The sequence below is a fragment of the Lissotriton helveticus genome, chromosome 5_1, assembly GCF_964261635.1.
Source record: "Lissotriton helveticus chromosome 5_1, aLisHel1.1, whole genome shotgun sequence".
Lineage (NCBI taxonomy): Eukaryota > Metazoa > Chordata > Amphibia > Caudata > Salamandridae > Lissotriton > Lissotriton helveticus.
The window spans coordinates 793,101,998-793,125,374 of NC_136065.1; the positions used below are offsets into that span (position 1 = coordinate 793,101,998).

The 23,377-nt window shown below is 43.1% G+C and overlaps 1 protein-coding gene across 2 annotated transcripts in view; it reads left to right on the top strand.

Moving 5' to 3' along the window:
• Nucleotides 1–23,377, top strand: part of TBATA (thymus, brain and testes associated) — a 211,979-nt gene that overhangs the window by 90,920 nt on the left and 97,682 nt on the right. For both annotated transcript variants that reach the window (XM_078643256.1, XM_078643257.1), the window contains exon 5: nt 2,300–2,391. In XM_078643256.1, the coding sequence (XP_078499382.1) occupies nt 2,300–2,391 (92 nt within the window). The remainder of the gene's footprint in view (nt 1–2,299; nt 2,392–23,377) is intronic.

Genomic DNA, 23,377 nt, shown 5'->3' on the forward strand with positions numbered 1-23,377 from the left:
TGCTGCGCCGAATGGCTCCAGGCACATCGGTGTAGGAATGCGTTCCATTGTAGCTAGACGGGCTGCGTAGATCCAATAACGTAACAGCAGCTGCAACGGCTCATCCGCGTGACTCCATTGACTGAGGTAAGGAGCACAGGCTAAATACAGCTCGAGCATGTAATTTCAAATTGCACTGCAGCGGTTGAACTGCCGACACAGTAAACATGCCACAAATGTACAAAAAATAAACCACAGTCTATCTTTGTATGACCACTGATGTCCCACTGCAGCTACCGGGACCACAACAATATTGTGCATTACCCAGCTGTGCAATCACAAGCAAAATGGGCAGCATAGTGGACTGCATTGGGCAACCTGCCACAGACTGTTGAAAACCACCTCTACAGACAAACTTAGGAAAATTTAAAAGAACCACAGTCCTTAGATCCAACGCTGTCAAAGTCAATCCAAAAGGCACAAAACACGTTGTGAAACCATCTCTGTTAAAGAGCCCACAAAAGGATGATTGTACAGCTCTGAAAACACCACAGTTATGAAAATGTTGGCTCCAAAAATAACACAGAGACAAATCATCTCAGCACTGCTGGCACTAACTGTGGTGGAGACTATTCTTTAGATGAGTTGGTGGGATTTCTAGTACTCTTACAAGTTGTCACATTAATAGGAAATAGAAAACCTTTAAGTGAATGTAGTGCATCCAGGCTGGGCTGTCCAGTATGAAACACACTTGTGGGGCTGGTACGGCGTTTTACTTCAATATTGATACTTAATCTTAGTTTAAGTAAGTTACCTTAGTTTCTCAAAGTCCAGTCCAGTGACAACTTCAGTAGCCAGTCGCAGCATGGGCCTGTCTCCAGCTCGTCGCCAAAAATCTAATGGAGTCAGTGACCAGGATGAAGTTTCATGTAGATTTATTAGTTACAATTACAAGTTGTTGAGTTCTTGTGATGCAGCCCCATCAGGATCAGTCTGCTTGCTGCTCAGCCCATACTCCAACTGTCACACTTAAGCATCCAGGCACCCAGACATTCCATTCAAGACCATCACACCAACATTGCATGCATCACGTTCACATTAACTGAGCAGCTGGGGAGACAGTAACCAAATAAATATAATACAGGTTACTACATTATGTTATAGATTTTCGTTTAACAATAGTTGGGTAAAAAGTTGATTTCGCATTTGCAGTATTAACTTGGTTCCAGGAAAAGTGAGTTTATAGCATTTATAAAACTATTATAACTGGAGTGGATTAAACATTCTTGCAGCTATTCGTAAGATAAACAATTTCCGCAGTGTACCACCAGGGCACACATTAGGGGTACCCTCGGGTAGACTCCGGCTACGTGCAAAGAAATTGAGCCTAACTGAAATATGCTGAACTCATCCCAGTGTAATTTTCAGACACCAGGATATATTCAGCAGCGCTTTTCACATTATCTGCTTTAATTCTGAACATCAATGTTGAGACAGCAAGGGGCCTTTGTTATTTTAATTTCCAGCTGGGCCCAAAGCAAAGGCCGAATTTAAGGGGCCATCAGGCCTCCTTTTGTTGGACTTTCCTTGGCTGGGAGCCACGGCTGCCTAGTGAGGCATATAAGCACTGTTCCATTACCAGAATTGCCATTCCTACACAAAAGTGCCACTATTATCTCATTGCCACAAAAGAAGTACTGTTACCTAGTGTCTGTGAAGCAGTACCACTTGACAAAATGTCCAGTACCAGGTCTCTTCAAGCATCACAATCTTGGCTTCTTAGTGAACACCATCTCTCCATCAACTGTTAGGAGGGATTAATACCTGTTCATCTGTTTTTAGCACATTCTAAATTGGTATAAAGAGAACTAATGTACCAGCACCATGTCCACAAAGGAAAATCAGTCCGTTGTAATATGAGTAAAATGGCCTGTTTAGGAATTACAACCAGATCTAATTAAGTTAGCAGCAAAAAAATAGACACGTCAAAATGTTGTATTACATGTCGTAATTACATACTGTTAGAAAACAAAAAACATTCAGATTCCAAGAACTTTTTACATTCTGAACACCACGAGTATAGGCAGTCCTTCAAACGTTCATTTATCAATGTTCGTTGACTCTTTGGTGTTAATACTGAAGCCATTTGTTATGATACATTAAGAGATACGAAGACCATAGGATGAAATCTAATATAATCCCAGGGAAATTAAAGAGAACCCTTCTGCTGTTTTTGTGCTGTAGGTAACGATCTAAATACTGTGATCTGCCACAAACAACCTAACTCTTTAAATTGTTTTTCACTCCTTGTTTTCCTCAGGATCTGGTTTACTCTCTGAGGCTTGGAGAGAAGAACTGAGAGACCTTGCCTCTAAAGTCTGCACTTCCGGGGAATCGCAAAAGAAACAGGAAGTGAGTCGAATGTTTGAGCTACTCCAGTCGAAGTGCCACACCTGCATGATGATTGAGTGCATGGGGATGGTGTAAGGTGTGGGCATGGTATAGGGCTGGTCAGAATGGAAAAAGACTCAGTATTAGGGTACACCTTACCGTATGTCTGATTACGTTTCTTAGCAGATCTAAATAAGGCAGATTTAAAATGGCAGTATATATTCGTTCAGCACGTACTATATACAGATGCCTGTATCGCCTTTTCTAGAAAGTATTTATTATACTCATTTTAGGTATGCTAATGTAATTTTGTTATACTTTTGAAAACGTGTTGTAGGTTTTGTTTGTCATCCATAGAAAACTGGAGTTTTGAGATTTTTTGTGAAATGTGTGACCAAACATTGTGTTAGTTATAGCCATTCTAAGCTTTCCCGGACCATTGTATCATGAATCCCAGTGAATTCTCCGAACTTGTCATGACTTTACAACTAACTGTCTAGCAACTTGAAATTGACATCCCAAATGGAATGATTTTGCCTACTATGCTATAGTTTAGTATTTCACAATGGACCCTTAAAGTAATTAGAAGCCCTTTTACAAACCGAAATCAAGGCGACACCACAACCACCTACCTTGACCATGACAACACGGAAAGGTCAATGCTTAATTTGTGCAAGTGGTGGTAGGTGGTACCCACCGCCACACATTTTTTGGGAATGGGACTTTTTCATCATTAGATTTTGGCTGAGGGCAAGAGCGAGAAAATAAAAGAAAGGCAGAAGGAAGGCAAAAGAGTAAGATAGTAAAACAGGGAAGAAAGCAGGTAATGATTTTACAGGAGTGAGCAAAAAATATATGAAGTATGGTGGTGGATGAAAGAGGTGTGAGATGGAGCAAATATTAAACAACTTTGTCATTCGGCAATCCTGACCTTCGGCTGCACCGAACGCAAGATCCTTGGAAACACTTTGGGCCCTATACTTATACAATTTAAGCAATGGCATCCATGATATTGGGGGAGGGTAAGGGAGAGTGCACACCATGAATTACAATGGAGAACAATACAACACAATAGAATTTATAGAGTGCACGGCTGCTTCCAAGGGAACGTCCCAGTGCTAACAACAGACTGCCCTAGAGAACAGAATAGCATACTAGAATTTCTGACCTAAGCATTAAACAGGTGGGTCTCCAAGCCTTTCCCAAAGATCCTTTCAGAGTGAACAAATTGAAGGATGGGTGGAAGCGAATTGCAGAGTTTTGCCATCAGAAATGTAACAAATCTCCCACCACGTCTAGCCTTGTGGTCTCTCGGGATGTGCAGGAACCTCTGGGAATTAGAATTGAGGGATCTACTCTGACGATGGACCTTGAGTCTTCATCACAAATACTGAGGTCCCTTGTTCTCCAAAGCTCTATAGGGCAAAATTATAGCCTTGAATTTGATATGGCTGATTGCTGGGAGCCCGTGCAGCTGGTGGAGATGAGCGTACACCAATTGACATAGCAGTACCTTAAGAATGAGGCGCACAGCAGCATTTTGAATCACCTGCAACTGTTGCAGACGGTAAGCTGGAAAAACCCCAGTAAAAACTGTTGGCGTAGTCCACTTTAGAGGTGGCTAGGGCATGAACAATGATCTTACGGGATGCCACTGGAACCAGATGTAGCATCTGATCCAGCGATCAGGGATCGATAATTTTTCACAAACAAAGGCCCATTTACTTTACCCAACTAATCCCTTCACGCTGGGTTCAGTGTGATGCAAATTTTTACCCAGCTTATCAAATGAACAATAGAACCTGCATTTCTCCTTACAATATGTATATTTTTGTGGCGACGAACCTTGGAGAGTCGAATAGTTGATAGCAATAATATGTACTTATCAATACTACTAAATATTAACAGACTCGGAGTGTAATTTATAAAGTTTATCGGAAAATCATGTGAAATAAATGCTCATCAAGTACTGTTATACAATGCAAATCATAGATTATCACGTAGAACAGATATTAGCAATGATTAGAAACAAACTCATATCAGTTGGACAATGCATGAAGGAGTGGATAGGCAAAGAGGGAAAAGCTTTCCGATACAAAATTCATTTGCAAAAGTTTATGCAAATTCAGGATATTATCTATACTAACCCAAATAGGAATCAGGGAAATCTATCCTCTGGCCAAAGGGCAGTAAGGCCCCTCAAGAAGAATCGAGTAGCAAAGATTAAGTCAGGAATCAGGAAACAGGTAGGCCTCTACCTGGAAACAGCGAACCGACAACAGCAACGATCTCCAGCTAGCCAAACTCCTGCGACCTAACCACACCCTCCAGGGACTTTCAATGATACCCTAAAAACCTAAATGTCCAACCCACATTTGTTTCAATATGAGAGCGAATGCCGTCTCTCATTGGCTAAGGATGGAGGTGTACTGTCATACCACTGTCATCATGACCATTTTATTCAATGTTCTTTTGTCTTAAACTTTCAGCATTATGACAGATTGTTCCCATGAAACAACTTTGAACACAATCATAGAACATATTTCCTGTAGCACATTTCATGTATCAAGTTTTTGCGCTTCCATTGTTTGTCTCTGCCATCTTGAGAAGGAAGTTGTTCGCTTCCACTGATAATCCTAATTTCTCCATAACTTGGCAGTCACACAAAAATATTGTGAAGGTCACGCATCAACCTTTGCGTTCTCTTTTCTCTTTCGAAAATCATCTTTTGGTCATTTTTTTCCCCACCAATTATTAACCCTAGGATGGCATGCAGAAGAGTAGGACCGTGCTTGCTTTTCTACAGTAAACAAACACAAACAATATTATTTTCATGAAATGTAATTTCATTGCACGCCATCCCAGCATTGCACTAACCCATACACAACCCATGTTATTTTTCCCTAGCAACCGTTATTAACGTGCGCAAAGCAGCATTAGTCTTTTCTTTTTCTTTAACCAAGCGCATTTGCGGCCTAGTTCCATGCATTAGTACACAAATACACAAAAGCATTTCCCCTTATTTTAGCTTTCTTTAATAAAAAATTTCACAGCACACTGTTAATGAATGTTACTGAGGGTTTAATATGAGCAGGTTTTATTTTCACAAAACCCTGCTCCATCACATCCTTCTGAGTGACTTCATTGTAGTGAAGCAGTTAGCAGAGACTACTTTGACCTGTGGTTCAAAAGATAGGGCTGAGTCAAATTTGATTTCCACATTTCTTACACAGGAAGAGGGGGAGAGAGGAGCCCCCCAACTCAGACTGCCACCAGCTGAGAGAGTGGGGAATCAGACTTGTGCCCAAAAAAGAGAATTTCTGCTTTATCAGAATTAAGTTTGAGGCAGCTTTTGCCCTTCCAGTTGCCTACTGCTTTGAGGCAGTCCTTGAAGAACTTAGGGACGTCAGGTGCCTCACCCTGAAAAGGCAGCAGAAGCTGTGTATAATCAGCCGATAAAATGACCTTGTTGATTCAACCAACTTAACCAGGGGTTCTAGGTAGACATTGAAAAGTGACGGGCTCAGGGCAGATCCCTGAGGCATCCCATACTTGGGAGGCCTGGTGTCTAAGAAAAGGGAGCAAGAAACACTACCTGGGATCTATCCTCCAAATATGATTTGATCCAGGCCAGCACATTCCTTAGAATTCCAATCTCCCATGTCTGTTCAGCAGGATGGGTTGCTGATGAAAAATCTAAAAGAATGGCCACTGCTGATGCTCCGAGATCTAGGTTGAGCTTGATAAATTTCAATGCCTCTAGTAAGGCGGACTCAGTGCTCTAAACTGGCTTAAAGCCAGACTGTGTGTAATGAAGAAGGGTGTTAGATTCCAGAAACAGGCAGATCTGTTTAGTGACTGCGATCTCCAGCATCTTAACTGCTGCTGGAAGAAGAGAGATCGTTCTACATTTACTGAGTAACTTGGGGTATGCATTAGGGTATTTTAGCAGAGGAAGTAGGAATGCCTGTTTCCACCTCTTTGGAACAGTTGTTGGCTCCAAGGAGGTGTTCAGTCATTTATTGAGAATAGGATTGACAGTTAGCAAGACTGACTTCAGAAAGTCAGGGGGGCAAATACAACCCTGTTCATAATCAGGATATGTTACCTGCCAGTTCTGTTATCTTTTCATGTACAGTTGGGGAGAGAATGTTATCCCGGAACCAGTCCCAGGATACTTGTTTCTGCTTCAGGGAAGACCTGGCTTGGCAGTTCGGGCTGGACTGTTCCCATGAGGCACAGGGTCAAGACTGATTTGTATATGGCTGAGTCTGAACTGGGGTGGCAAAGTGAGCTAAAGAATGATGGATTCAACCCATATCTGTGATTGAGGGTGAGTGTCTGAAACGTTTCAGCGATTCGTTCATCATCTCCTTATGTTTGCTTTATTTTCTCTAACTTGGCAGGGTATGGCCATATGTGAGTCCCTTGCTCACTTTTCCACTGGATTCAAGCTAACCTGACTGATGAGGTGTGTTATCCCAAAACTGGTTCCACGATGCTTGTTTCCAGTCCAGGGAAGGCCTAGCCTGGCAGTTCGGGCTGGACTGTTTTCATGAGGCAAAGGGTCAAGACTGATTTGCATATGGCTGGGTCTGAACTGGGGGGGGGGGAAGTGAGCTAAAGAATGATGATGGATTAAACCCAGATCTGATTTGATTTGATTTTAAATTCATAAAGCGCAGCAGTTAACCTGAGCCGTCAAGGCACTATAGATCACCATCCAAGAAGAGAGTCCACTAGTGTTCTGAATTCGGAAGCTAGCTACAAGCAAAATAGCCAAGTCGGAAAGGGCCTTCCTGAAGGGCAGGAGCTGGGATATAGCCTTTATGTTTATTGGAAGTGTTCCAGAGTTTACTGGCAGTAGTTGAGAATGCTCTGTCGCCGCATCTCTTTCTTATGGTTTTTGGTACATTAAGCTGTAGTTCAGACACTGAGCGGAGATCTCTGCCAGGGGAGTACCAGCCAAATGTGTTTTTTAGTCTTGAAGGATAAGGAAGATAGAGAGCCTTGTATGCCATACAGAGAGATTTGAAGCTGATACGCTTGTTAATGTGAGCCAACAAAGGGTTTCTAATCCCTTGGCAGCCGACTGCCCTCTAGGAATGTCCTGAACCAGTCTTGCCAGTACCTTCTGTACCACCTGGAGTTTATGCTGCGTACTCTTGTTCGATTCCAGATACAGTGAGTTGCAATAATCGAGTCTGTACATTACCAGGGCAAGAGCTAGCTGCTTGCGTGCAGGCTGCTGAATGAGTGGACAGATTGTTTTCATAATCCTCATAATCCAGGTGCAGGTTATATTTGTACGATTAGTTTGGGCATTAAAGTTACATTCAATGTCCATCAATACTCCTAGGTTCTTGTCATTATGTCCTGGAGTAGGACAAATTCCTAAGAAATGAGGCCAACAGGTGATATTCCAGCTTTCACACCTGCGCCAAAAATCATCACTTTTGTCTTACCCCCCTTCAGTTTTAGTAAGTTGCATGAGATCCATTCTGCCACTTTGGTCAAGCAACAGGAAACATTTTCAGCGGGAAACATCCTTTACAATGAAACTTTTTCCACACAGTACCTTTACAACGCAGGAATCACAACGCAAGTTGTTACAACGACTTGCGCTGGAGGGCGCTGTAGGATAGGGAATAGTTTAATTTACTATCCAAAACCTTCCCTACTATCCGCGGGGACTGGAGTTGGAATAGTAAGTTAAACTATTCACTATCCAGCGCCCCCCAACGCAAGTCGTTGTAATGACTTGCGTTTAAAACCTGCGTTGTAAAGGCATGCGTGGAAAAAGCATGCATTGTAACGACATACATCCATTTTCAGCTACAGAGCATAAGTTCTTAGGGATTTACACCATGATCTGGGTGTCATCTGCATACCACACTACCTCCATTCTGAAGGAATGGATAATAGCCGCTAGGGGTGCCACACAAAGATTAAAAAGCATGGGGCTTAGAGATGAGCCCTGTGGCACTCCACAGGGCAGGCAAAAGGTGTTTGAGTAAAAGTGCTGTAACTTCACATTTTGCAATCATTTCACAAGGACGGGGGACAGGAGGGCTAAGGATTGATGCGAGATGCCAAGGCCCTGGAGTCTGTGTTGCAGCAGAGCAGGTGAGATGGTGTCAAACACTGCAGACAGATCCAGGAGTATCAGCACCACCCCTGTCCCTCATCCACCAGATGTCTGATACAATCCATCGCTGAGATCAAAGCAGTTGCTGTGCCCTGATGTTTTCTAAAACCCAACTGTGAGTCATTGAGCCAGTGTTGCTGTTCTGCAGTCTCCCATTAGGTGGATATTAAAATGCATCTTTGCTGGCACAGGAAGTAAGGACATCGGACGATCGTTTTTACATTCCGTGATGTCCATATTTGTTTTTTTAGGAGGGGCCTAATAATAGCCTGCTTTCACATCTGCGAGTAGGATCCAGATAGGATCACATTGTTAATTAGCTTGCGCTTACATCACTCCCTACCTCGCGACCTGCTCTGCCTACCCATCCAGAAGCGCTGCAAATTCAAGCTTCCTAGCCACATCTACGAAGTTCTCCAGTGACTCCAACTCTACCAATCCTTCAGACAGTTATTCTCCCCGGGTTCTCTCCCACACATGAAAAATAATAAAAATAATAATGATAATCCGGGTTTTGTAAAGCGCAAACTAATCACCTCTAAGCGTCTCAAGGTGCTGGGGGCTAACTGGGAGATTAAGTGAGCTATTGCCCAGAGTCACTTGATGCTGAGCTTAGCTGCTGCCGACTATCGAACCGGGCGTTCTATGCTCCGGAGTCAGCCGCTCTGGCCCCTGTGCCACACCTCTCCCCCGCATCCGCAGAAGCAAGACAGGAGGATGCACTTTCTCATTTATCACAGTCAAAAGCTGATATGAACTCCTTCAACACATAAGGACCACCACTCCTCAACTTCTGCAAGAAGCTGAAGATCTGGCTGTTCAACTAGGAGCACTGCCTGAGCTACTCTCTTGCTCCAGCGCCTGGATACCCTGAGGGGTGATAAGCTGTGCAGAACAAATCTACACAACATAAAAATATAAGATAAGCCCTCCAAGACACGGGCACTGGGTACTGTAGAGTGGTATTTTTAGTGCCTGTCTACAGGACCACTACCTACATTTTAGGAGGGGCATTTTCCACAAAAGACTGGAGGAGCCAGTTTTAAATGTTATTTATATTTTTCAATGCTTTCCCTATGAAATGGTTTGCTGTCTTTCTACGAGGGATCAGAATAACTGTTGCCAGAGACGAAACTGTTAGTAGGACCTTGCGGGCTGCAAAATATTTCGGGACATCAGACAAGGTGGAATCATTCTGTGTGACATGCAACGTTATTTCGTATGATGACATAAGCGTGGCAAAGGTCATATAATGTGATTTCTGGTGACATTATCGTTATTATATTTATAATTATTATAATTATACTAATTAGTCATGTTAACCCTTACATTTCTACCTATTTTTGGTCACAGAATGCTGGCAAGTGATTCACAATATAAAAGCCTCACTCACAATACAAACACCTAAAATGTACATGAACAAAAGATGCAGCACAAACCTCATAATTTAAAAACCCGGGCCCTCATTTATGAAAAGTGACGCATCGCTGCGTGAAAACAGCGATGCGTCACTTTTCACTGCGCCCTCCTTGCAACACCAATGATGCGTCATATTTACTGTATGACGCATCATTGCGCAAGGAGTTACAGATACGTCCGTATTTCTGACGTATCTGTAGGCGCAAAAGTGACGCATTGCTGGGTTGTGTCACAAAAGTGACGCAACTCCAGCAATTCCTGCGTCAGTCTTACATCTGCCATGAAGCAGGCGTAAGATTTTGACGCATTAGCGGCCAAGAAATGGCGCAGTGAAATCTTATAGATTTCACTGCGTCACTTCCATGACCCTTCCTTGCGTCAAAACGCCCCCTTGCATACATTATACCTGGCGCAGGTATAATGTGGCGCAGGGGTTTACAAAGTGACGCATCTACCTAGATGCGTCACTTTGTAAATATGGCGCAACAAGGCGCACTTTTTACGCCACTGGTGCGTCACAAAAAGTGACGCACCGGCGGCGTAAAAGTGACGCACAGCCTCATAAATGAGGCCCCCAGATTACAATGGCAATACAAAAAAACACATAAAGTATTATAAAATAAAAAGCCTCCATCATTCAATGCCACCTACAGTGTTTCTTCCTGCCAAAGATTCCTCATTTCCTCGCCAATTCAAAATGATGATCTGGACTCACACCCTCGAAATGTTACCAATCTGTTTGGTGTTTACACGGCTTTCTTTGTCCCTCAACATCTATTGCCTACTCCAGAGTAAATCGTTTCGTGCTTTCTACACCAGATGGCAGTCACGTCTAGTATGAAACTGTGTTACTTAAAAATAAATATATAATCTACGATAGTCGCAGAACTAATGTGCATGTAATCAACAGCCCAAAAATACATGCGAAAGTAAATATCCCACCCATAAAATAAGAGAAACATGGTAATTTGCGTATTTACCTTGCATTCAAATCAACGTAGTAGCTGGGCACAAATGGATACTTTGGCCTTGCACAGGAGAAGGTGCCAAATGAGGATTAAATAAACATCTATACAATTAACAAATTTCCGCTCATTTAAGTGATGTGATTTTTACTGTGTGATAGATACTTTATATCACTTGGCAGTAAAGAAAACCTAAGCTCTGAATAAGACTTTTACAGGTGCCGCAACAAGCCTGAATACCAGTTGCAAACGGATTTGCCACATGGCAGTAAGGAAAAGCTGTGTATTCTTAGAACCAGCAAAAACTGTTAAATGTGCACCTTAAAATGCGGAACAACAAGTAAAAACAAAGATTCCTGGGAATTTGTCCATTTAATGAATACATTGTGGTAATATCGTGATCACCGGTTGCTGTAACACGATTACCTTTTTATGGCAGTTATCTCCATCGTTCAGTTGCCCCAGCTGTGCGGCCATCCATTCAGCAAGATGACAAAGACTGAGTGGGGGTCTCAGGCCAACCTAATACAACTGTGAGAGCTGCTGGAATGATGATATGTCACATCATGGACATGATTACCAGTCAGGTGGGGTGGCTCGGAGTGGACAGTCATCATAGACCTGAACAGAGGAAAGATGCCTGCTCCACTTGGAGTGTCTTCGAGGAACTGCTTAATTCTACATAAACTTAAGTATCCTGTGATCCTAAAATGAAGCCACAAGTGTCTGGCTGCAAGACCACTTATTGGAGCAACATCCATTCCCCTACGAGAAAATGTAATAATACGTCCCAAAACCTGAAAGACTTACACTGGCTAAACATTAAAGTAAAGATCTAATTAAAATCTGCCACACATCTAAGGCCCTGCGCATTAATAAACCACCTGCGCAAAATGCTTGTTGTCTATTACAGTAGGCAACAAGGTTCTGAGGAGTGAGAATGCCAGGCTCCCAAGCTGCGAATAAGACTTTTGAGGGTGCTGCTACAAGCCTGGGAACCAGTTGCAAACGGATTTCCTTCCACTCTGTGCTGTATTGTATAGTGCTAGGAGTTGTAAAACCAACTTACATTCCAAAATCAGTTTATGCTGCCAGAGGAGATCCCTCAAATGGAGGTTGGCCCTGATTCTGTCAGTTTTCTCCTTCCATTAAACTTGCAGAGCTGGAAACTCTTTCTCCTGGCAGACATAGACATTGTGGCTAGACAACCAAGGAGAATAAGGACCATAAACAACCAGTGAGAATTCCGTAGAGAAATAGAGATCGAGCTTTTCCCAAATGCAGCACACAAAGTACTCCAAAGGCAAAACCTTTGCCAAGTCTGTATATGCATCTTGTGAATCTATTATCACATTCCTTTCTCTTACCACACTTACCAGTCTATGCTTAATAGGCTCCAACATACTGCATCACCAAGCTGAGCTTGGACTGTGGGCATTTGGCGCGAAAGACCACAAAACTGAGCACTAATTGAAGACATTTCAACCAACACCCTTCTTCCAGCCATTCGGTGCAGAAGTAATAACCATTCACTTTACCATCTGCAAAAATGTTGTGACTTTGATAATAGATTTGCTTAGTTCGACGAAATTGCTAGAGTACAGTACAAGCCATGGGACTCTCAGCTTATCTGTTGTATCCTGGTTTCTATGTGTTCATGCTCAGCCAGTGAGTTCCTCCTTGAATGATGTATTATGGAATGTTGGGGGTGAGCGACTACAGTTGGAGAAGGGCTGAGCAGCATGCTGGCTGCTCCTGGTGGGGCTGAACTACCGGATTTGTAACTACCACAATAAATACTCCTGAAACACTACAATCTGTCTGGACCAAGTTACTACATTATCCAACCAAGAACTTAACCCAATCTCAGTCAGAAAAGTGTTATAAGCTCCATCTTTTTGCCTTCATTCCAATTTACTCTGCCTTTCCAATGTTTCTGCCTTTCCTATGTTTCTGAACCTTGCATGTTGAACTTTGAGTATTGACTTTCTCATTTCGAAGTTACTCCTAAACTACATAAAGTTTCAAAGTTCTTTGTAAAGCACCATAATTCCAGCACGGAGTCTCGGCGCTTTGGGAAATAAATAGATTGGTAGTTGTTTGATTGCTTTACTGCTTATTTTCTTAATGAAAGTAAGCAGAAACTGTGCTTGTGCGTTATAGTATTTTTTTGTCTTGTGTGCTGTTATTAAAGGACTGTACTCTTCCTCATGCTTCTACTTTCTGTACTTGTTGTTTTTTATATTTCTATTTCATGATCTGATTATCGTACTCCCAATACATATTTGTACATAAATTATAGCACATCTTTTATTGTGTAAGTAGAGAGGTGCTTAACACTCGTGATTTGTAATCTTCCATTTTGCTTATCCATGCTCTGAACAAATGTATGGTAACTTGCAGTTTCAACATTACTACTACATATACCCTTCAGAGAGTCCACACTATATAATGGTTTCACTATTTTTATTACATAGTAGGAATATGTCTCTGTGTAATTGTTATTCTAAACGTTTTTCTAGATGGTATCTTTGTGTCCTAAGCTTGATTTGAGAACATCTGTATTCCAAGGTTGTGTTATACTTTCAGAGGGAACAACGGATAGTCTCAGCTTTGTACACATCCCGCTAACTACCCTACACCCTCAAACTGCAGAACACAAATTCCAACTCATGTTCATCAGCTCAACCTCATCAACTCTTGCTCTCCAGTGCTCCATGCACCAGACAGACATTAGAGACCTCATCACCTATCACAAGTCTACAGCCCTCTTAATCACAAAAACATGGTTCACATCCAAGACATCCTTCTTCCCACTGGCAAAGTATCCATCGTGTGGACCACCCACATATGAAGTGAGGAGGCCTCGCTATCATCCTTAAGTCATACTGGTCCTGCACTCTAAGCAAACAAGTAACATTCAACTCCATTGAGCAGTTGACATGCCATTTCTCACTCTCTGCAACTCTGACCTCCATCATCAATCTCATCTACAGGATTTTGGGCAGAACAAGGACTTCAGTTGATGAATTCCCATAGTTCCTTGCCACCTAGTCCATCTGACATGTCCATACCATCCTCTTGGGGGACTTCAACCTCCCAGATAATGCAAGCTAAAAAAAAGGAGACTCCGTTTTTAACCTCATGGGTACACACAAAGTGGCACAGCATGTCACACAACCAACGCTTCCAATGCCATATCCTCAATCTTGTCTACTCAGCATTAACACCACTCCAATGCAAACCACCCATATCCCTGAACTAGACCGAACATGTTGCTATCCTTATCCCCATGCTTAGTGTCCTACCAATACACCAAGGTCAATACAAAAGAGAAGACCAAACCTTCAGATCTTTGAAAGATTTCTGATTAGACAACCTAATGCTTGAATTCATTGTCACCCTATCAACTCCATGTCCAACACTAGCACCATTCTGAAACAGCTTCAACAACTTTTTGCAAAGGTTTGTGAACATCCACGATCCCAATTACATAAGCAAGTAAAAGTCAAAACCTTCAGCCCCTGATACTCCAGAGACCTTGCAGACAATAAACTATCTACACACAGAACATAAAAACAAGTTCTGAGGACCTCTTGACTCTGAAGTCTCTCCACTCATCATGCAGACAGCTCTTCATATCAGCAAAAGCAAAGTACTATACTAACACCATCAATGAAGCCACCAACAGAAGCAGAATGCTCTTTAAGGCAAGAAAGCACTGCATAAGCCCCCTGCCAGATCAACCCATTCCTCACTCGTCACTAAGCCTGCTTCAAATCTTACACCTACCCTTTTCCACAGTATTCCACAATGGTAGGCATTTCAAAGCTGGATCCCTTTCAGATCTCACTGACATACTCAACTCCATCTAATTTATTTCTGATGAAGATGATCTCTTACCATCATCCTTCATCAAAGCTCTCTCCGGAGATGCACTCTTTACCCAATTTACGTAATCGATGCCTCATTCACTCAAGGCATCTTTCCCGATGCTCTCTAGAAAAGCCAGAACCCCCCACTGCTACATAAACCCACGCTAGTCCCCGAAACCCCGATGACCTCGCCAACTACCTGTCCATTACTCACCTTCCATTTATCAAAAAGATCATTGAAAAGGCAGTTCATGGTCAACTCCCAGACCACATCGATGTTAACCATCTCCTGCATGACTTCCAGTCTTGGCTTCAGATCATGCAGCACAGAGACTACTATATTATACATCGTAGATGATGACCTCGACCACAAATGAAAACAACCCGTCTCCTGATATTGGTGGACCTCTCCGCTATCTTTGACACAATAGAATATCCCACCCTCCTACATACCCTTGAGTCTCCCTTGATCCTACGTACCCTTGGGTCTCAAATGGGATTAACCAACAATGTCCCTAACTCTGCTTCTCCTATATTTTCAACCAATGCCAGTTTGGTTACATGAGCACATCCAGGTCATAAAAGTTCCCTATCACCTGTGGAGTCCTCGAGGGCTCCATACTCTGTCCTGTCATCTACAACGTATGTTCCGCTTGGCGCTCTACTCATGCATAACGGTTCACCAATATGCTGATGATATTCAATTCTGCTTGAAAGTATCCTCTGCTGCAAACATCCAATACCTCAAACACTGCTTGCACATGTTAATGGTATTCCAACTTATAGAGCACATGTTTACCAATGGTATCTAGGTGCTTATAAATAATATACCTTCAGCTGAAATAAAAAAAATACTTGCCTTTTTAAAGGCCCTGTCTTTAACAATTTATGAAATAGACTAAAACTCAATTAGTACCAGACCTTTTCCGGCATGGAGTTCCATGCCACCATTCAAAAACTCTGACCGCACTGCCTACGTTTACAAAACTTTGGGACTATAAATTGATTGGCATATAATAACCTGACATTATGGTTGGGTATATACTTCATGATTGTTTCTGCCAGAAAGTTAGGGGCTGTCCCATTCATGCTCTTAAACACTGTGCAACACATTTTAAATTGGATGTGTTCCTTCAATGGAAGCCAGTACAGCTTTATTTGGTATAAAGGTGTGGCATGGGTATATTTAGGGAGATGAAATATCAGCCTTGTGGCCTCGTTTTGAATCTTTTGACATTTATGCCAGATAGCATTAGGCAGTCCAGCATAGACAGAATTAGCACAGTCATTTAAGGCTTGCACACAACAGATTCCCCTCAAAACCTAGCAGGCATTGTAGGAGTCTGTGTATGAGAGTAGGGTCTGCTTCCTATGGTCACCCCCACTTTTTGCTGTGATTTTCTGTTTTTTCGACTTTAGAGTGACTGTGGGCCTGCTAATCAGACCCACAGCCCAGCTGTTCTCTCTCTAAATTGATACCATGTACTCTAGGTACATACCTGATTGGGTATTGGGTCACCTTTGTGAGCCCCTGTACAGTGTACATAGGTACCCAGGGCATAGGTGCATCCAAGGCCTACCAGGGGCTGCAGCATATATTATGCCACCCCTGGCTGGCCATCCAAACTGACACCACAGGCTGATCACTCAGCTTGGGCAAGGTGGTGTAATCACCTCTTGCTTAGATATAGTATACCTATATCTACCCTTATATATAGACACATATATACCTATAAGTCACTCCTATGGCAGGCCTTAACAATCCTGGAGGCAGAGTGCTTGGTTTTATGTGAGAGGGTGCCCTAGCATGAGCTGAGCCCATCTTCAGCTTTCGGAACCATGTCCTTATAGCTGCTCTATGATATAGCCATACCATATACTCTTAAGTGCATTACAATCCTCGTGGTTAATGCTAACTTTGGTTTGGCTTTATCAAAACATGTCATGTAAGGTGTCATACACTTAGGAATACTACCCCCCCCCCGCCAATTCTGGCGGCGGGGGTAGCATTCCACTCTTCTAGAGGGAGAAGACATGTTGGTTACTACTTTACCCGGTTAAAGTTAAACAGAGCCTCAGCATCACAAAATGGATGCTGCTGTCACAGACATAAGTCTGACCTCCTGCTGCTGGACGAAACTCCGGCAGGGGAGGCCTGGACAATAGGTTTCCTGCCTTGTGATGTGCTAGCACCTCACCAGACAGGCTTTTAGTGTATTGGGGCAGGGAGGGCTGCAAAATGAGACACTGCTAGGGGCACACAAGGTGCTCCATGCATAGCCCGGTTCAAACCAGTTGCTGGGGCACTCCAGCCCCAGCTCTGGCACAAAACTGGACAAAGAGAAAGGGGTGTAAACGCCCCCTTTTCAAGGTCCACCCATAGGAGGGACCTAGCAGGTAATCCAGCCCCTTAGTTTGGTATAAAGTTAGGAGCTGTGTCTAGAGACATCAGATTACCCTGGAAAGAAAATACGACATGAAACCCTTGGACTTCGACATTCTATGCTGACTAGAAGACTGAAGAAGATCTCCCTTGTGGTAAAGGAGTGACCACCCTGTTCAAACAGGCACCGCCAGTAACTTGCTGGTTTGCTTTGTAGACGCTCCAGCAGGAACCCGACAACTCAGCGACTCAGATACTAAACTTCCAGACTTCTCCGTCTTTGATCCACATCCACAGCAAAGCTGAGACTCGTGGCGGACACGAGAGACGTGGGACCGGTTATCCTGTACTACCTGCACTTTGCTAATTGTGCAACGACTGAGGCACCCGCGCAGTTGTGCATTGGAGTAAGAGAAGCCCCAGAAGCAAGCAGCATCTGCACCAAAGCTCAGCCCCTCACACTCCACGAGTGCGCGTGGGGCCCGCTTCTGCATTTCTGCTCGATGTGTCTTCCCGGTTGCTAGCCCATTGGCTAGTGAGCCCTCTGAAGACGATCCTTTGATTTTCCAATGCTTGCCTGGTTGTTATGGGCTTGCTCCAGCTTCCTTCCAAAAGAGAAGCACCTCAGACCTTGCTGGTCTGAACTGAAGCAAATCTACACATTCTGTGTGGGTTGCGGTTACCAAGGCTTGTTGGGTCCAATCCGGATAAAGACACCACAGTCAACTAGAGCCTTTGTGGGACAGCTTGACTTCAGCTCCTGGTTGTCGTCGACACCTCCTGGTCCTCGTGGCTGCAGAGACAAGCTTCACCTCTTCACCTGTTTGCATCGCGACATCACCTGGTTCCATCCTGGTCACTGGCTAGTGACCCAGACTCTGTCCCCTCTGCTTTCAGGTTCTTCAGCTCCTTGATCCACCCTTGGATCCACCCGGACACTCTTCCTTCGGCCGCCTGCAGCACTTCTTTTGCTGGTCTCCATTGAAAGCATCAACGAAACCCGACACGAAAAGACACCTATGCACCTGGCTTCCCTGGGTGAGGTAACTCGAGTACTCCGGTGCTCCCGTGGGTATTGACTATCCTAGTGTCCTAGTTTAAAAGGGTTTCACCGTAGTCCACCCGGAAGTGTCCCTAATCAGTAACTTTGTAACTTCTTCATTCTCAATTTCTAAGTCAATGGTAGCTTGCGTCTGTGTTCCCACACTGCACGCATCTCCCGTGGGTCTCCTACTTCCAAACCTTTGGTCCTGTAGTGTAGCCCCAGCGATTCCCTAGGCCCTAGGCCTATTCACCTTTCCTGAAGTGGCTCTTATACCACTTACTTAGTATATGGGTCATGAGGTCCCTAGGGCAGAATTGTATTTTTGCAACTTATAGTATGCTTAATGAGTAACTTGTAACGTATCTCGAACTCTGACCTCATAAAGAGTGCAGAGGGGTTGTGTTAGTAATAAATACATATATATTTGATATATACCTTGTGTGGTGTCCTTTTATTTGGTATTCAAGGGATTATATATGGTAAAACAGCTGGCTTCACATGCTCTCTGAAGTTTTAGCCTAAGACTGCTTTGTCCATGCTACCACTAGGATAGCTGGACTATAAGGTTGACTTTACAACCATCACCATAAGGTTCGTTTGGACTGGTGCAAGGTGCTCACTAGAATAGTGGACATCATATACCAGGCCAACTTCTCACAGTCTGCACCAACAGAATTAATTGTGCCAGTAAAGGTGGTTTCACATGATGGTATTATTGATCATCAAGATTATTTCTGTTTTACGTCAGTTCAATTTCATTTGGTTGGCTCCCATCCAGCTAGCAATGAATCTCATAACAGTTTGAAATGTTGAACATGATCAGGGAGGGCTGTCTAAGTGGAATGTCAACTCAGAATAATCTGCATAATGATATATACTGCAACCCATAGATTCCAGCTCCACAGTCAAAGGCTTAATGTACAGATTAAATAGGTGGGCAAAAATTATCGTTTGGATACCCCACATTCTAGCCCAATAGCTTTGGCTAAGTAATGCCCTAGTTTTACTGACTGCTTGCACTCCCCTAAAAAAGATGTAATCCAATTTAGAAAGGTGCCTTGCACTCCTGCTTATTTTACACGGTCGATCAAGATGTTATGATTGACCGTGTCAAAGGCTGCGGTGGGCCACATCCAGGGTGATATACTTCTTTTGCGCCTCCTCCCATCTTGATTCATCCAGGGCAGACATAATAATAGACTCTGTGCTATGCAAACATCTAAAGGCAGCTTGGGCAGGCTGAAGAAAGGCAATATCATGTATATGTCTGCACAATTCTTGAGCAACATTGGTCTCTAAAGTTTTGCTGGTAATGGGATCATGAAATGGATCAATAGTTTTTTAATTCCATAGGATCCTCACCTTGTTTCTTTAGTAAAAAGATTACTTCCGCATGTTTAAGGGCATTAGACACAATGCCTTGTTGAAGTTATTTATTAAGTAGGGTTAACAGTGGGCTGTTATGGTAATACATTCTTTTGAGATGGCTGATGGGCAGGAGCCCCTTCGGAGAGCCAGATTTTAGATATTAGCTCCCCCAACATTACTTCATCAATTCCGGAGAAGCAAGTTAATGCTCGACTGTCAGTCTCTTTTTAGGCCTGTGGTAGGCTTCTAGAACTGATGGTAATACTTTCTTTGTCTATTTTTGATCTACAAAGACGATATTAAGTTTATCACATAGATCCTGAGTAAATTCCTGAAGAGGTGAGCTCTTCTAAGATTTTAAAAGTTTATTTTTGATTATTTGTTGCTTACAGAATCCTATTAGCATAATAATTATATTTTTACCAACATTAACTTTGCTTTCCCCTCTTAAATTTGACTCAGTTCTATATTATACTTCCTGCACTATTGTTCTTTGTTAAGCTATGGTCCTGGTTTTACTTTATTGGTTACTCATCGTTTCTACAGTGGCGCATTGTGGTTGGCCTCCGAACTTACCCTGTTCGGTGCATCGGACGGCCGGGGCCGTCTGAAACATGCCCACTCATTAATTCCCCAGCACTGCGGCGGAATTTGCGCTGCGGTCAAAGGGTTAACCAGTCGGGAAACTCTCCTTTGTGTCTCAATCACGGAGTCACTTAATGTAGGTCTGGTATGCTTGAGCACAGCTGCCATTCCTTTAACACTATGTTGTTTTCACTTCTATGTATTTATGATCTCCATCGATTGACTGTGTATTCTTCAATATAGGAACCAAGAGTTCTATCAACTGAGGGTCTGACCAAATTCACGGCGTATTTTGATGCTGGATGCCTCTAAGTTAAGTGTCCAAATCAAATCTAGAGAGTGGGCTGTTAAACGGGTAGATTCAGTTCTATGCTGTTGACAACTTAGGGATATAATTGAATCTATTAACCCTTTCGCTGCGGCGGCAATTCCGCTGCAGCGCTAAGGGGCAGGGGGGGCCGCGCGGCGCTCCGATGCTGGTGACGGAACCGCTCCGTCATGCCCCTCGGGTGGGCTGTGCTTGTGACGGAGCGGTTCCGTCACGGCCCCGCCCTCTCAATAGAACGCGCCGCGCAGGCGCGAAATCAGCACCGCGCAGGTGCAGCGAGCGGGCCCTGACGGAACCGCTCCGTCACCAGCACAGCCCACCCGAGGGGCGTGATGGAGCGGTTCCGTCACCAGCGTGGGAGGGGTTAAGTCTTGGCCTTTCAAATCTATGACGTAGTAGTCTCTCCAGCAATTAAAATCGCTAATAACCAATAGTTGTGTGTAATGGGTCACCAGAGGGCCGATTATTTCAAACATTTGTTGGCTTGAATTAGCCATATACTAGGTGCAAGATACGTAGGTAAATAATATATATATTGATATTAATAAATTCGATCTTGAACCGTAGTAAGTCTATGTTTTAAAGTGAGGTACACTGAAGCTGATTGGTTTGCAATCACCTATGTATAATGGGTACTACTCCACCCCTTTCTTGTTACCTTCTCTGTTCTTATGTAATACTAATCCTTTGGGATTGCTTCCAAAAATTCTGGTATGGATTCCTCAGTCAGTCATGATTCAGTAATCAGCACTAGGTCTGGTTTGGCTCGCTCAACATAATCGTTAACTTGCACACGTGAATTAATTGTAATGGAGGTTCCCTGATTGAATTATTAACAACCTGTGTGTTTGGCGAGCATTGGTTTCCACACCAGTATCTGTTCGTACTGGGAAAGATAATAATTCATGATCTTAAAACATCAGCGAGCTAAGGAAAAATGTTTACACCTACCTTACTGTGTTTGTGCAGGTCCTCTGCCGTCTATGTAAATATTCGGGCATAATGGGTGCCCCCTGGTTGTGGCCGACCACAGACGGGCTTGTGTTTGGCACACCTTCAGCGCGCCCCCTGTGCGAATGTACTGCCATTTTTTTAAGTAGCTCTTCTGTTTTCAATTCATTGGTTCCTAAAAAGATAGAGTTCTAGCCGTGCTAACAGCTGAACCAAAATGGCAGCACCCAGAAGCGGGTGTGAACACAAATTGATAAAGTTCAAATGCAATTTCCACGATATTCAACCAGGGCAATCACTGTTTCCCACTCTAACCCATAAAATATATTGGTTTGCAAAAGTTTCCCAACAATCTCCTTAAAATTGGGTCCGGGAGAGTAATAAACGAAGCCCAAATCCAATAAAATGAAATAAAAAATAGGAAAACATTCAATTTAGAGCGAAGTTTCAGCAAAGTATCTGGCCCCAAATAAGAAAAGTATTATCTGTGAGAATGTATTGCCTTTTTTTGTTTAAGTAGTCATCCTGCTTCCTGTTTAAGTGGTTCCTGGAATACTAGAGCTCTAACCGCTGAACACAAATAGCGGCAACCGGAAGTGGGTGATAACAGAAATCAAAACATACATATTCTATTTAAACCAGTGCAATCCATGTTTCCCAATATAACCCGTAAAATATATTTGTTGGCAAAAGATTCCCAACAATCCTCTCCACAATTTGGTATGTGCAATTAAAACAAAGCCCAAACCCAATAAAATCAAAATAAAAATAGGAACACATTGAATTTCGAATTAAGTTTCAGCAAAGTATCTGAAACTTACAACATCCAGACTCGGGTGTCTAGTGCCTACCTGAAGAAACTCAGCCCAACCAAGACAGAATTCCAATTATTTTCCAAGAACAATAAACAATAAACAAGATACAACAGTACAAGCCTGTCTCAATTAAATGATCCTTGAGCGTGTCGAACCACAACTTTCACCAAATGCCATGCCACTTAGATACACCCTGGACACCAACCTCACCTTCTAGGAACACATTGAAAACCCCAGAAAAGGCCAGGTACCAGCTCTCTTGGCAAGTAAAGTCAAACCTTTTCTTCCAGAAAGTTACTTCAGAACAGCGGTTAGTTTATCTCTTACTCCTTTCATCTAGATGGTGGTAAGGCCCTACTCCATGGCCTTCATCCTTTCCACTGAGTAGATGATGGAGTCTCACGGCTAGAGCGGTCGACATAGAAGCTGGGGAACTGGGTTTGAGTCTCGGCAATGACGCTCAACATCCTGTGATTCTGGGCAAATCACGTAATCTCCCCATGCCTAACAAAAATGAATGTGTCCATCTGTAACGAAACTGGTGCTCATGTAAAGCGCTCTGATATCCGATGTCTCGGGTCTAGTTCACGCTATATAAAATTCTAAAAAAAACACACACAAAAGTAATGGCACCCCTGTAGGGTATCATATATCACTGCCATCTGCTCACCTTGCCAGCACTCACTGTCTTTGAAACCAGCTTCTTCATTTACAAAGCTACCACGACCAGCACCCATTCTTACCTTACAGACACGCTCAGCATCTCTGATGAATTTTGGCACATCTGCAGCCAGGATCATCGGATTGCAGACTAAAAAGTGTAAAAAATAAAAGAGAAGAGGGCTGGCCTTTGCCATATATGCACCCATAATCTGGAACAACGTTCCTATATCTATCATGGCAGCTCCAGTGCTGCTCAAGTTTAGGGAAGTGATGAAGACTCACTCTTCCCCAGCGTCTTACGCTCCTACTCTTTGACTTTATGCTTGTTTTTGACCATGTACAGTATTCCGCTGCTTTTAGGCTAGGTTTGCGCTATTGAAATAATATTAACAGACATACATACATACTTTTTGTATTTATGAGTATGCTATTGAATTTGCAGAGTATTCTGTTTGCTAATTG